This window comes from Crocodylus siamensis, chromosome 1, assembly GCF_052110815.1.
Source record: "Crocodylus siamensis isolate JL-2025a chromosome 1, ASM5211081v1, whole genome shotgun sequence".
In the NCBI taxonomy this organism is placed as follows: Eukaryota; Metazoa; Chordata; order Crocodylia; family Crocodylidae; genus Crocodylus; species Crocodylus siamensis.
This window is the reverse complement of record NC_143395.1, coordinates 306238539-306253636: the sequence shown is the minus strand read 5'-3', so window position 1 is coordinate 306253636 and position 15098 is coordinate 306238539. Positions and strand designations below refer to the sequence as shown.

The following is a 15098-nucleotide window of genomic DNA, read 5'->3' as shown; positions in this document are numbered from 1 at the left end:
GCATTTGGGGGGGGGGGAAGGGGGGGTGCACATGCACATGCCAGATATCAGCCCCCCACCCCTGCAATGATTCATGTGCTAGTTAGCCCATTCATGACTGGGCTGCATTAACCTATCCTTGTGGTAGGCTACTATCAGCATGTTTACCCAATATGGGTCATGTTGTTTCAACAGAGAGCATGACTGTAGGCTGTATTTGATTAGCTTCATAGCTGATGTCCCTTACTGAGCACGTTGCTTTTGGCAGCACTTTTAATGATAGACAATATATTTGCATAAAAGGAAACCTCATTTAAAGTGCAAGATGAGGGGCTTTCCCTGCTCCCCCTACAATGCCAACTGGGTAAAAAAAAAAAAAAAAAGCCTTGGACTTGATATCAAGTAAATAGGTATTTTTCTTCAGTTAAAAAAACAGAGTGAAAACTAAGAGCTGGCATTTTTGAAGAGATGCAGAGAGTCTGCAAAGGTCAAGAACCACTACTTTAGACGAGACTGGGTATAGCAAAGAGACAACAATGCAGCCTTCCAGTTGATGCTGAAACTACATCAAACTAGGGCAATCTACTTGGAGATCCCTTTTCAGCAGCAAAATGATAATTCAATCTCCACATCCACTCAGTTCTTGCTTTCTGAAGAGAAAGTCAAAAGCTTTCATCTGCATTTTCATATAGTGGAAGATTAATGTACTTAACATTTCTATTGGTTCTACAAATAACTCAAGTTTGAAGCAAGATTTTTACATATCCCACCAAGATTTTAGTGTCCCAGATCTTAGGCCAGAAACAGACACTGCTGCTGTGCCACCTTAAAAAGTTTTATAGTAATACAAAGCCCAAGCAAACAGACATCCGTGCTTCTGCTTTTCACCACAAATGCCCAAAACTGTGGCCATGACAAACAGACAGTAAAGATCTGCAACACTGCTGCACCAGATGTCTGTTGGCTTTATAACAGGAGAGCACAGACAGCCCAGAGCTGCCTGTGCACTCCAACTGCCTCAGGCAGGTGCTCCCAAAGCTTCAAGGCTCTGACCCTGCATGCCCCAGGAATTCTCTTGCAGGATAGAGCCCTTGAAGTCCCAGGGGCACCTGTACACATTTCCTCACTGGCAGTGCTGCTCCCTGGGAATCCTCTGCTAGATGTACATATCCAGAGTTGGAGTACAGCAGTGTGATAACAGGCAACATCAGCATCTCCTAAAAAGAACAGATGAGTTGTGCTGGGTTGTGCCCTAGCACAGCTGATCCCACTCCAGGGACAACATCTGTTTAGAGCCTTATAGCAAACAATTGTTTCTGGGAGCGATGTCAATATCTGACTGATATCAGATACAAAGCAAGCTAGGTTTTGTACAGAAATCTTTAAAAACAAACAAAAAACCCCCACAAAGTTTTTACTAGCAGCTAATTCAAAAATTTATTTGCTTATGTAATAAACCACTAATCTTATATTGTTTCCCCAAGAAATAGTAACAGAAAATACACATTTATTTCCTTTGCAATCATATGTATCATGTCATCCCATAAATAAAAAGAGCCACGCTATAACAAACTTGGTCTACTCAAGATAAAATTGTAACCACACTACTTGATTTTTGGTGCTCTGATTAAAAGCACTGAAAAGTAGACAGAGGAGAAGAACCCCTCCCTGCCCCACAAAAAAACCTACAACATTCTGAAAAGTATTCAATAATATATTTTCCATATCTACATATAATTTTTTCAGAGATACAATTAGTGGCACAATTGTAAATTAGTTGAATATTTACCAAAATAAATAAAAAAAAGTTAAATGGTATAAAAAGCTTGCTACATTTAATAAGTTATTCAAGAACTATAAAATTTTAATCTAAAATTTACTCTAAGTAGATTTTTGTGTTTCCATCTGAATGCATGACTTCCATAGAGCTTGGCAGATAGTGTCCTTCAACTTCCATCCATTCCTCCCTTTTCCCCAAATAGTACTGGGAGGAATTGCACTAATTAAGTTTTCAATGTTGCACTTCAGCACCCTTAAGGAACTTTTGAAGCCTGTACCTACTGTACATGAACTAAACAAAGGCAGGGTGAGGGCCTTGGCTGTGAAGCATGAAAGAAGAAAAAAAATGTTTTTAAAAAAGAGAGAGAACTAAACCAAGGGGAGGAAAACAAAAACAAAACAAACTAATTATTATTATTATTAAAGAAGGCAGCAATTATACTGACTAGACAATTTTACATTTTCAAATGACCCCATTAATCAGAGAGAAGGGAAGATCTCAGTTTGGTAAACTTCTTTATATAAACATTTTGGGGGGTTTTCCCCCCTGCCTTGGTGTACTTTAAGAGTTACAGGTAATACTACAACAAAAATGACATCCTGAGACCATACCTGTCTTGTTTTTTGTCTTGAACAGTGGTTTTTAGTCTTGAACAGTGGTTTTTAGTCTTGAACAGTGGTTTTTAAACCCCCCCCCCACCATTTGTAGACCCTTAAGAATTTTTTAATAGAGATGCGCACCCCTTGGATTGTAAATGTGTATTCACATACTTCTGATTGATCAGTCATCTTTCACAGACTCCTTAGACATAGCCTGCAAGCCCCCTGGGGTCTACACACCACAGGTTGAAAAAGACTGATTGAGAGAGACAAACAAAGTACTATACTTTGAGACACAAAAACAGTTTCCTGCATTCAGCGCCTCATTTTGCAACAGCACATGATTGGAAAGGGTTTTTGTCAATTTAAAAATGTGTCCTCCAAGTTAGCCCTTCCCATCCCAGAACAACGCCAGCCCTGCTTACCGTGGGCTATGCACAACCTGCCCCTTTCAGGGGGTAGATTCCACAGCTAAGGTGCAACCTGCTGCTCTGCGGCAGCCTGGGGCCAGGACAGACCATTAGGGCCAGGTCCCTCCAAGTCAATCAAGTAGAGTTGTTTGTTCCCCTCCCATGAAGGGGCTGCAGGCAGGGGGCACATGCTTCCACAAGAGGGGTTGCAAACAGCCTGGGATGGCTGTGCCCCCACAGGGACTGCAACAGGTTCAGTCCTACTGGGACTTCCACCTGGCTGCCCATACTAACCATCCCCAGCCCATCTTTCTACCCACTTGTGCACCTCTGAGACGCCAACCACGTAGACACAAGTGCCCCACATTCTGCCCTAGCACCACAGGGGAGAGGCAGAGTGCCCATGACTCACTGCAGTGCATGCTGCTTTCTGGGCACAGTCTGGCAGCCCTGGGCATTTCACTAGGGCTTAGCCCCCACAACTCACTCCCTGCAGAACCAGAAGCTCCCTCCTGCAGACACAGCATTTTGGGATGGATCCAAGCTTCTCCTTGCAGTGCCTGTGTGGCTGGTGGGCATGCGTTTCCCCCCATCCCAGATTTCCTTCAAAATAATATGGTCACCCTATTCATAGGTCATCTAATCCAACCCCTACCTGAGACAATCCTATATAAATCCACTGTCTAACCTCTTAGCAAAACTGCACAGTCAACCCTGACAAGACGTAACACACTAATCTGCCACTGGTAAAAGCAAGTGGACTGTGGCAGCCAATTTTCTGCTTCTGTAAAACTTAATATATGCTGAAAATACCTCAGAAAAGGAGGAAACTACAGCCCCCTGACACCTGCCCCCACTGCAGAGGAAGGCAAAAACCACCACCATCCATACCAATCTGACAGTGGGGCAAAATTTTTTCCTGACCCTGAGCAGAGGTGCAAGACTAACCAGGAAACACTGGGTTGAAGTCCCAGCAGGAGCACTGGAACAGCTTAGTCCTAATCCCCAGCCTTGGCTGCAGCCACCATCCAATGCCTCTGAGGAAGGCTTAGAAAAAACCCCCCATAAAACCACCCACAACTCTGACATGCTGAAGTGTAGGGGAAGGGGGGAACGAGGTGATGCAAATTCCTTCCCAGCCCCAGGCAGCAACCAGCAAAGCACAGAAACACGGAAAATACCAAACAGTAAAACAGGCTACATTTAAAAAAAAAAAAAAAAAAATCGCCAAGGAGTAGCTATTCCCCTCCTCCCTTCCCCACATAATGGAGAGTTCACAACTTCCCTACATAATCTATTCCACTGTCTCACTGTTCTAACAGTGAAGAGATTTTTCCTCCAATATCCCATCTAAACCTACTTTGGTGCAACTTCAAGCCATCCTTAAATACAAAAAAAAGGACATCAAGCCAAATGCCTCCAAAGCCTGAATTTTGGCCAGCTTTCAGAGCCAAGTAATCCCAATAAATGCTATACTATAAAGCAAAAAATGAAAACTTCATTTATAAGAATATTCATTTCCTTTAAAATGAAAAGACAGCAGTCAATCAAGTTCTATTACTAAAGTGAGAAGAAGACATTTATATCTTTGATGAGAGAGACAGAGACTGTAACCACTGACATTTTTACATGTCAGTGATTTTACATAATGTAAAAATATCAGTAATTACATCGGTCTCTCTCTACTCAAAGATTTTGACAGAAAAGCTTTCCTTAACATTGGAAATAATTTTTTTTTTTTTTTTAAACTCAGTCCCTTAACATTGGTGGTTTCTGTTGCCTTCTAATAAGTAGGTTTACTTGAGCAAGGCCTCCACTGAGCTAAAAGCAACTGGAATCTATTTTCCTTATGGATCCATTCCCTGGAATGATTTTTATCAGTTTTACAAGTCTGCTTTTATTTTTTCTGCCTCTGACAGAAATAACCAGTTTTGTATCACACCCAAACTGTAAGACCTAACTCAATATTTGTAAAGTTCTCTGAAAGATTTGGATACAAGATCACATAAATGCAATACAATTGTGCTTAAGTACTCTACTGTTTGCAAGTTAGTGTCATTTATATTATATCAATTGTCAACTAGGATTTTTCCCCTCACTATAGCAAAAAGAGCATATCACCAATTAAAAGTTCAGTAGTCACCTAAAGATCACAGGCAGGAATGAAGTTCTATATAATCCAAGAGTAAAGGTTGCGTACTTAAGTAGCCCTGTAACAAAGGCAATGGAAGCTAAATTCAAAAGCGACCATTAATAAGATCTCAAAAAAAATATCTAAGGGAAAACTAAAATGATCACAGAGAGAATGGTGAAGACAACACTGTCTTAAAAGATGTTATCATATGAACCTTTAGACAGAAAGCAACAAATTTCAGGAGGCAGGTGTTTAAGAAAGACAGTTAAACCAAAAACCAGAGTTGACTAAGAGTTAGAAAATTTATGAAGTCTGCCAGCTTTGCTTGATCACTGTGTTTTTTCAGCTACTCCAATACAAAAAAAAACTGGGAAAACTTCTGGTGAGTGTTGTAAGTTTCCTCATTTTTTTAAAAAACCACACCACAGCTGAAAAAAACTCATCTGAGAGAAGATCTTGCAAACTTCACAATTAAATGTAATTAAAAACCAAACTGTTAGATAAATTACAAGTTAGAAAAAAAAAAGTTACAAAAGGAAGTGCCCAGAGAGAATATAATTAAACTGAAATCCAATTAATACACCAAAAGGGAAAAAAGAGAAACAAGAACAGAAGGCTGATACACTTATGAAACTAAACTTAGATTTCAGTACCAGACTACTACATTAGCCCAAACAAACTATTACCCTTTTAATCCCTCCCTACAACCTGAATTTAAGTCAATCCTTTATACATCAGTAGTCCTAAACTCATGGCTCATGAGCAAGTGTTTGCCTGTTAGACACCCCAACACTGCATGTGGCTGGAGGAAATTTAAACATTAAAATCAAGGCTGACAGGCATGGAAAAGTTTGATGCTGCTCACATATTATTTACTAAGTATTTTTGCCTGGAAGCCAGCAGAGGTTGAGAATCACTGCTGCATGAATTACAACTACTATGGTGAAAATAATGTATGGGAAGCACATGGTGAAGCATTACTTGCACATAACCACACAATTGCACTTTTTATTCTCCTTCTTTTCATGGAAACATGTCAAGGGCTTATCTTTCTCCAATTTATTTTTAAACACCTCTCCTATTTACCAAACTAATAAACCATACCACAGTCAAATGATATAGCCACTTTGACCTTAACCACAGTGTTATTTATGGTCCCTGGTTACCTAGCAGAGTAGCCATGTTAGTCTTGAGGCAGACAGAAGGCAGGGTGGATTTGCACTTTTACAGACCAAATAAAAATCAGAGATGTAGAGAAAGCTCTCTCTAAGCAGGGGCTTCAACTGATGCTGTGAAGGGACTGCAGGAAGCAGAGCTGCTAAACAGAAAGCAGTGACTGGAATATAAAAAGGTAGTGGCGGGGAAGAGGTAAGAAAGGAGGAAGCACTTGAGAGAGGCAAGGGGGTAGGAAAGAGAGAAAAAAAGCAGTCAAACTACAGAGGGACATAGGGCTTATAAAAGCCCATCCATATAATGGAATAAAAATCTAGTCTTGGTTTAGGCCATACTTAGTCCCAATCCAACCAATGGATGATTTCTTGTTCTAGAATTTCCCATTCAATTTCATTTTTAAAAGCTTTTTATCCAAGCACTACTCTGAGGTCAGTGATAGATTGTCCGAGGAGGTAAAAAATGTTCTGCCACGGGGGTGTCCGTCTTTCTGGTGTTAATGTCATTCATTCCACCACACAGGGATCACCTTGCCTATCCACTACAGACAGCAGAGTGGCACCATAACCAAGTGATGACATAGATAACATTGGTAGAGATGCAGATAAATTAATTTCAGATGTTATAATCCTCATGATCCAAACAACACTGATGCCATCTGGTTTGAGGAAGCAGGTACAGCTAGCATAGGTCAGGAACAAAGTCTGGCACCTCACTCATTCCCCAGTCTCTTGGGTGTAGTTCCATGTACCCAAGCAAATCAGAAACCAGGAGCAACACCATCCAGAATCCATCTGGAGGCAAAATTCAGCAGAGCCCTGTATTTCAATACGGATGGTTAGATGGCTGTCAGCACTAGCATATCTTGCACTAATAAACAATCCCAGAGCTAAATGCTTAGTGTTTAGCTTCAAGGGCTTACCCTCCAAATATGCCTACTGCCACATTTATAGAAGTTGCTCTAGAACAGGGGTGGGCAAAATATGGTCTGCAGGCCAGATTCAGCCTGCCAGGTAAATTTCATCCAACTCATGGGCGCCCACCAATTGTACCCCACCCAGCCCATGCACCTCATTCCCACCCTTGTGAGCAGAAGGGCCCAGCCCAACCAGCACACAGCTTCCAGGTGGGACTGCTGCAGCTGCCAAGGGACCTGCTCCACTTCTCTGGCCTTCTGCTTGATCTGGGCACCAGGTTAGGGAAGGGGTAGGGGCAGGGGGGAGCTGTAGCTGAGCAGAAGCACAGAGCATGCTGCTACCAAACCCAGCCCCATGGAGCTCCCATGTACGGAGCCAGACCTCAGATGGACAGGATGTGGGTAAGAAGGAAGGGGGGACCCCCCCACACACACATATATTCTCCCCCATGGCACACAACCCCCCCCACCCAATCACCAGTGGCAGCAGCAGGTACTCGTGGCTTGTACAGGCACTGCTGCCCAGCACTGCATGTAGTGAGAAGTGCAGCCAGGTTGACTTGCCTCACACTGTGGGAAGCCCCATGCAAAAAAGAAGTGCAGCTCCTGGCACCCCCACATCACTGGGGAAGCCTGACGCAGTAGAGTTAGCTGCCTTTGCCATTCCCTGCCGTGCAGGTCCCGGGAGTCTGCCAGGAAGCAAGGCAGGGTTCCCCTCCACTTCCAGCAGAGTCCTGGGAGTGGCAAAGGGAGCCAGCTCCATCATGCAGAGCTTCTCCCAGTGGCATATGCAATTGCCAGGAGCTGCATGTGCTCCACAGGAAGCTCAGAGCAATAGAGGCAAGCCAGCCTGGGTGTGCTCCTTGCCACCACAGCACTGGCTAGAAGCATGCTCCGCTGGGCAGCAGCACCTGTGGGGGCCATGAGTACCCCTAGCCCGCACTGCTTGCTGCTACCACCAGATGTAGAGGCTGTGCAACATGGGGGGAGGGGGGGAGGAGTATATGCAGGGGTCCCTATATCCCCCACACACTGCCCCCACCATTCCTTATTGCCCCCCCCCACACACACACAGCCACACCCCATCACAAAACACAAGACAGACATTAATTTTGTTAGTTATTATGCAATCACTTCTATACACACACACACAACCAACCAACCATAAATCATGACAAAAATATTTTTTTGTAATAAAATTAAAATATATTATAGGCGGTATTTGACTTTTGGTGTATTATTTGTTTTTTTTTCCTGTTTCCAAGATAGCAACACTCCCTACCCAAAAAGAGTATTCTGGGGGAGAAGGGGAGAGACTTCCAGTCCCATGATGGCAATCAGGGGTCAGGGCACTTAAGGGGCAGAGCTACCCTTTGTGGCCCTCAACAGCTCAGCAAAACCCATTAAGCAGCCCTCCAGCCAAAATAATTGCCTGCCCCTGCTCTAGAACATCTCAGTGACATCAGCAACCAAGCTTGGCAGCCTAGCATAACACAACTGACGACATTAGTTACACTAAGCATCTGGTAGCAGCTGTACATGCATTTCTGCCATAAAGAAACTTAAAGCCACAAACTGAAAAAAGTAAATAGAGGGCCAGATATAGACCTGAAAGATCAAGTGATAGAACATAAGAAAAGGTCAACTGATACTAGTGTTGCCTATCTACTTGTATGTCCTTTGATTGCAAACTCCAGAAGGATATTCCCTACTTCTGAGAAGTGTTTGAAAGGCACCTATTCATGTGTGGGAGCACAGAGAAAGCAACATCTGTGCTAAGAGGTCTGTAAAACAAGATCTTGGAGTGCCTTGAGAAATGATGGATGTAAAGAAGGATACTGTGCTGAAGTGTTAAGACAGAGAAAAAAAACACCCATGGGGGATACACAAAGCAGCAAAAAAAAAAAAAAAAAAAAAAAGTCACCTGGACAGAAAGTGAATTACCACGAAGAAACAGATTTTTATTAACAATAGAAAAAAGCAGTGCCTAAGCACCTTAAGTATACCAGAGGACTCAGTCACTACATGTAATGAAGGTCACTGGACTATTGAGAAGAGACAAATTAATTTGTTTAATTGCCAAATTTACAATACCAATGGGGGTTGGGGGGGAAATGCATAAATGTAATTTCCAATAGGGAACTCCCTCCCGGGCCATCATAGGTTCTCCACCACTATCAATTCTAAAGGATGGCATGAACATCCAGTGCATTTGCAAACTTACATCTATCCATATTTCACTACCTGTCAAAGTCAAGAAATATTATGGATCTAAGGGATATTTTGAAGGACTATGCCCAAGATCAAATGTATAGATGATCAGAGAAACCCTTTTTTTCCTAACGGAAACTACAATAGGAAGTTTAACACAGAATGTGGACAAATTCCATAAAGGGTTTTTTTGTCCACTAGAACCAAGTCTCCTATATCAGAATGGTCATAGATCTGCAATGGCCATAGGTAGCCTATGGCTTGATTTCAAATGTCATCTGAAAAGACAAGATCTCCAGAAACATAAATGTCTCTGAATGCCCTAGTGTAGTGTAAAAGTGAAACAGAAAAAATGAACTGGCACCTAGCAAACTTAACTTGCATGACCTAAGAGGACTTAAACCAAGCTGACATAAAAGTGCCTTACCATTCGTTAGGTTACACATCAAGAATCCCTAAAACTGATGACAAATACCGACCTTTCTGGAAAGATACCAGTGTGGCAAGTACATACCGACTTTTCTGTCCTCAGATCAGGAATAATGTCAGCTTTTTTGTGTTTTCCTGGTTTGTTTTTTGGTGGGGTTTTGGTTTTTGTTTTTTTTGTTTTTTGGTGGGAGGGGCGGGCAGGTCAGGGAGGGGGATGGAAGCCTACACTGAAATGTTGTTCCCTCCCATCTCCACAATGGTTCAGCATTCTTGTGATGGTGCACTACACTGGGAAAATTTCAAGTCTGATAACCAACTGGACTGTATAGGCTAAATCTTCAACCATTTAAGGAATGGTCAAAAGACTCCAACACTGACAGCATCCAGAGATCCATCTGCTCTCATCCTCCTTCACCATAAACCAAAAGAACAACAACAACAACAACAACAACAAAATCCACACAAACTAATTACAGGGGACTTTTCCCCAGAAATTCAAACACACAAGTCCTATAACAAAATAATGATAGGAAAATTTAACGACTTCATAAAAGCACCAAAAAGCAATCAAACCCAGCAAACTTCTCAAAGTTCTGAAGTTGTGGCATACAAGTGCCTTCATTCTAATATCACATTATCCTTGTGGTGCCCCTTTAGACAGATATCAATGTATAAGCTGCATCTTGATTCCTGTTAGGACTTGTCTAGGTTTAAGAAGAGCAAAGTAAGAGGCAAACGCTGAGAAGGAATACAAGAATGTCAAACAAACCTTCTGGAACACAAATGGAATTACAAATCAGAAGAGGCTGGTACATTATCTAGACTAGGGGTGGCCAACCTGCAGCCTGAGCAACCCCAGGGGCAATGGGCAGCCTCCGTGAATGGCAGGCAGCAGATCAAGTAGAGAACAGGTAGCACAGGAACCGACACAGCAGGAAGCAGAAGGTAGACCAGGAGATCAGCCAGGAATCATCAAGCAGGCAGAAAGAAAAGCAGCAGACTGATCAGAGAGAAAGGGCATTAGAGTGGCATATCTGACAAAAGGTTGACCCAGTGATCTAGTCCAACATCCTGTTTATCACAAGCTATTACATTTCAACCAATAACTATTATATTAAGGGGTGCACCCATAGAGATTTCTTGGGTCAATACCATTTTTAAGAAGGCATATCAGCTGATACCAATCCAATTTCTGATACAGCTGCATCCAGCTGGTAAGCCCACTGTGGTGGATGAGGAGTGGGGAGGGAAGGGGCATGGTGGGGAGGCAGATCAACACCCCCCCCTCCCCCATGATGAGGGAGGGGGCAGAGGTAGGCACTGCCCAGCCAGGAGGGAGGCCCATGGGACAGAGTTATGGCTCTTTGGAGGCAGGGAGGGGAGGAAGGGGACAGATGCATGCCCCCTGATCTGCTCGAGGTAGGGGCAGCCAGGTTGCAGTCCAGGCTCTTCTCGGTGGGGGCTGGGCTCAGGGCATGGGCTACGGAGGGGGCTGCAGCCACCCCAAATTCCATCACAACCCTGCTCCCAGTGCCACTGCCATCACACATCTGGCATAGCCCCAGCTTCTCCCAGCGCACAGGTGGAGGAAAGGTGTTCAGCTGGGATTGTGCCAGGTGCATAGCAGCAGCAGCAGCGCTGGGAACGGGGCTATGGTAAAATCTGGGGTGGCTGCACCCCCCTCCGTAGCCCCCACCCTGAGCCTAGCCCCCCATCAAGAAGAGTCCAGTGCAGTCCCAGCTCCAGCCTGCAGCTGCAGCCTGCCCACCCCATGCAGATCATGGGGCACAGGGCCCCCCCACTATGAGCCACAGCTCTGTCCCATGCCCCACCCCAGCTAGGCAGCCCCTGCCCTCTCCTTCACCTGGGGGGGAGGCGGGGGACCTCAACGCCCTGCCCCCCTACACCCCTTCCACTACAATAGAGACTTAACAGCTGAACGCAGCTGTTCCTCACTGCTTGCATGCTGCACTGTAACTGTGCCCACAAACGAGCATTTATCAGCCAAATTAATCAGCTGCATCAGGCGGATTTCAAATACAGCCAATTCTCTTTATATTGGTACCTATTCAATATCAGACCAATGTATCAATGCACCTTTAATTATATTTAGCCCAATAGCTTGCATTTGGCCAAGTTATTATTCAAGATCCTTAACATATCAAGAAATTGAGAATTTAATACTTCTCTCAATAGTTTGTGCCAGTTCTTAATTACCCTGCTAAAAATTTACATGCAATTCCTAATTCCAATGCCTCTAGCTCCAGCTTCCAGACATTGGTCATTATACCTGACCCTGGCACATTAGGCACAACTCAGTATTTTCCTATGGACACACTTTGACATTATAGTCCAATCATATCTGGGTCTTCTTTTTCATGAGCTAGCTATATCTGCTTTGCAAACAAATATGTCCACATTACTAAATGAGTGCAGAAGCCTTACCTAGACAGCTCTTCAGTAAGCACACATATCCTACCCTTCCTGTGCTTAAAGTATTTTATCTGCTTCAGTTTAATATTGATCCAAACAAACAAAACCTGACGAGTTTTGAGGTACAAGCTAAAGATTTGTGCCTGGCTACTTTCTAGTTTTATTTAGGTGCATGTGCCTCCCAAGTCTCACGTAAGGAAGAGCTAACAGAAATGCTTAACCGACGCCCACCCCCCACAAATCCCAATTTTCCCCAACTTCTAGGGAGTTCCAATAGGTCTGTCATTTGCAAAAAGTACCATTTTTAAATGGAAAGTTGTCCAAGGGCTACAATGCCCACAACATTTTGTTGAGGGAGACCATTGTTTGGAGGTCTTCATTCTTATAGGCCCTTTCCTGAGGGGTCAGCAGCTGCAGCAGCAGACCTGTGCACCCCTCCTCAATGCAATTAACTAGAAATAAATGTATGTAAGATTAATTTATTTAAAGTACCCTATCAACATCTACAAAGCTCTTGCATCCTGGTTTAAGTGTACCCATTTACAAACAATGACAAAAAGGATTACTTTCCCCCAAGGGTTGAGACCAACATACAGAAAATAGAGCTACGGTGCCTGGGGGAGGAAGGAACTGTGATCAACATTTCCAAAATACCACTATCAATTTTGAAAAGTAAAAAGAGAAGAGACCATCCTTTTTATTCTCTGACAGAATTTGGCAATACAACCTAACCCTGTTCCCAGGACTTCAACCTAGACTTAATTCCCTTTTACCAATTAAAATGGAAAAGAAGGGAAGTATTTATGTTGTGCCTCCTCTACACCAGTAAGCTGAAAGCACTCAGACTAAAAGTGTTCTTAAAAATAAAGCACACAAACCAACAAACACTCATTCAAGGATGTAGCTGGGAAAGTAAAAATCTAAACACAAAGTGCCACAGAGCAACAGCTTTGAAAGCAGACACAATGGCACTCAGAACTGCATGTTGCCATTGCCTTAAAATTTCAAATGCTATTTTCAGAACCAGCTCTAAATATAGAAGTTTATTGCATAAATGATACGCAATAGCCAGTTTATATTTAGGAAGTGTACTGTTATTAACTGAAGTATCAGCTTTATTTTCATCAAATTAAGCAATTCGCATATGTAGTCCTGGGACCTTATTCTTCTATAGAGGATATCCAAATAGCTCCAAACTGAAAGCAGTGGTGTTTACTCATATCCTGCTGCAGATGAACTATGGAGAAGAAAACTGGTCTGCAAAGAACACATCCAAAACTAACTAAGACTTCACACATAAGGGCTTAACACTTTTTGGACAAAAGTCTTCAGAAGGATTCTTAGTTTTCAAACACATTAAATCAGAAACGCGTTTCATTCAGTTAGGAAAAACACCGTGGCAACTCCAAAATATTTACAAAATTACCCTTTAAGATGGAGAGAATCTTTAGGAAAAGCTGTTGATCATTTTTCTTTTGTGAAGATGGAGAGGGAGGGGGTTGGTCTTATGTTTTGTTGTTTGGGTTTTTTTTAAATGCATCTTTGTTAAAGATCCCTCATTCTCAACACTTCAGTGGAGGTGAGAAAATTCAAAATTCTCCTAGACTTCTCTCAAAAAACCTGCAAGCAAAAACTACGCTATGTGACACCTGACATTCCTAGTACTTAAAAAAAGTACAACAACTTAAGAGATGCCACTAGTGCACACAAAAGCACATGTGTGTGCATAATCCCCTTTCAGATCCCACATAACTATCAACAAGCATAACCCTTTGGGCATCACCATTTAGTCAGAACAAGCTAACAAAGAACTCAACCACAGCAGGTCAGGATGTCATTCTTCCTAGATTTATTATATGATGTCTCCAGAAACATAGGGGAGGTAATACAGCAAACATCTTATCTGTTGAGATGGGTGCACGTGGATTCCTCTCTGCTCAGGTAAGGTTGTATCATCAGGGCACCACCCAGGCAACAAACAAATGGTTTTGGCTGAAGTCCCCCAGGCAAAGGCAGGAGGGAGGAGGAAAGATGGACAAAGCTTCTCCAGTCACAGACAACTTATTAACAGCCCCACAGCCTTGCTCAGGGCACCCACCAGGGTGGGACCTAGCAGCTGGTTTCATTCTGCTGCTGCTCAGAGCCTGAAGGCAGTGCAGAGTTACCCCAAAGCAGGAGAGTGCCCTTCTCCTGCAGGAGCCAGCCAAGGGCACGCATGCACAAGGGGGTGCCCAGCCTACCCCTGCACAGGTGGGGGAGAAAGAAGCAAGGCCAGGTCTCCCCCAGGCAGAAAAAAAAAAGAGAGAGAGACAGCTTCCCTGCTCTGCCCTAGGCCCACCCGGCTGCCTACACGTAGCAGGAGCAAGAGAAACCTGCAGGCCCAGCTTGGGCAGGGGGGACCCCACACCTGTGCTGTGCTACCCCCCTCACACGCCCTCCCCCCAGGACAGAGCCTCCAGCAAGGCCCGGCCACCCCCCCAAGGACCCAGGGCCTCGGGCAGGCTCAGCCCACCGCCCGGGCGCCGGGGGGCACTGTCCACCCTCCCTCCCCGCGGTGCAGGGGCTTGTTCGGCTGGAGAGGGCAGAGCGTGGTAGGGCCCGCGTGGGGGGAGGGGAGGCAGCCGTTACCCTCGCTTTTGCCCAGGATACGGCAGCAGAGGTTTTGCAGCAGGACGTTGGGCGACTTCTGATCCGGCCCCGCCATCCTCACCACACCAACGACCACCCCCGCGCGTGTGCCACCGCAGCCCGTTACCTAGGGCGCCATTTTAACACCGCCCGCCCAAAGCGGCGAGCGCCCACAATGCCCCTGCGCGCAGCCCCAAACGCCTTCCCCAGCGCTGCGCGCACTCGCGCCGGAGGTTCCGCCGGCCCAGCGGGTCCTTGAGTGCTCTCCAGCCCTCACCTACCCTCAGGGGCGGGCCGGGGCCCTCCGCGCCCCGCTCACGGCCCGGCCCGCCCGGCCGCTTCCCGCTGCAGCTCCGTGCGCGAGGCGCCCGAGGTGGCCCCAGCCTCGTGCCCCCCGCGCCGCCGCCCG

At 44.7% G+C, this 15098-nt stretch overlaps 1 protein-coding gene across 1 annotated transcript in view; it reads right to left on the bottom strand.

Moving 5' to 3' along the window:
- The window catches only part of TUBGCP3 (tubulin gamma complex component 3), an 89823-nt gene extending 74970 nt beyond the window's left edge, over window positions 1–14853 (bottom strand). The window contains exon 1 of the mRNA XM_090022110.1: window positions 14690–14853. Within this exon, the coding sequence (XP_089878236.1) occupies window positions 14690–14765 (76 nt within the window). The 5' untranslated portion in view covers window positions 14766–14853. The remainder of the gene's footprint in view (window positions 1–14689) is intronic.
- Window positions 14854–15098: the final 245 nt, after the last annotated feature.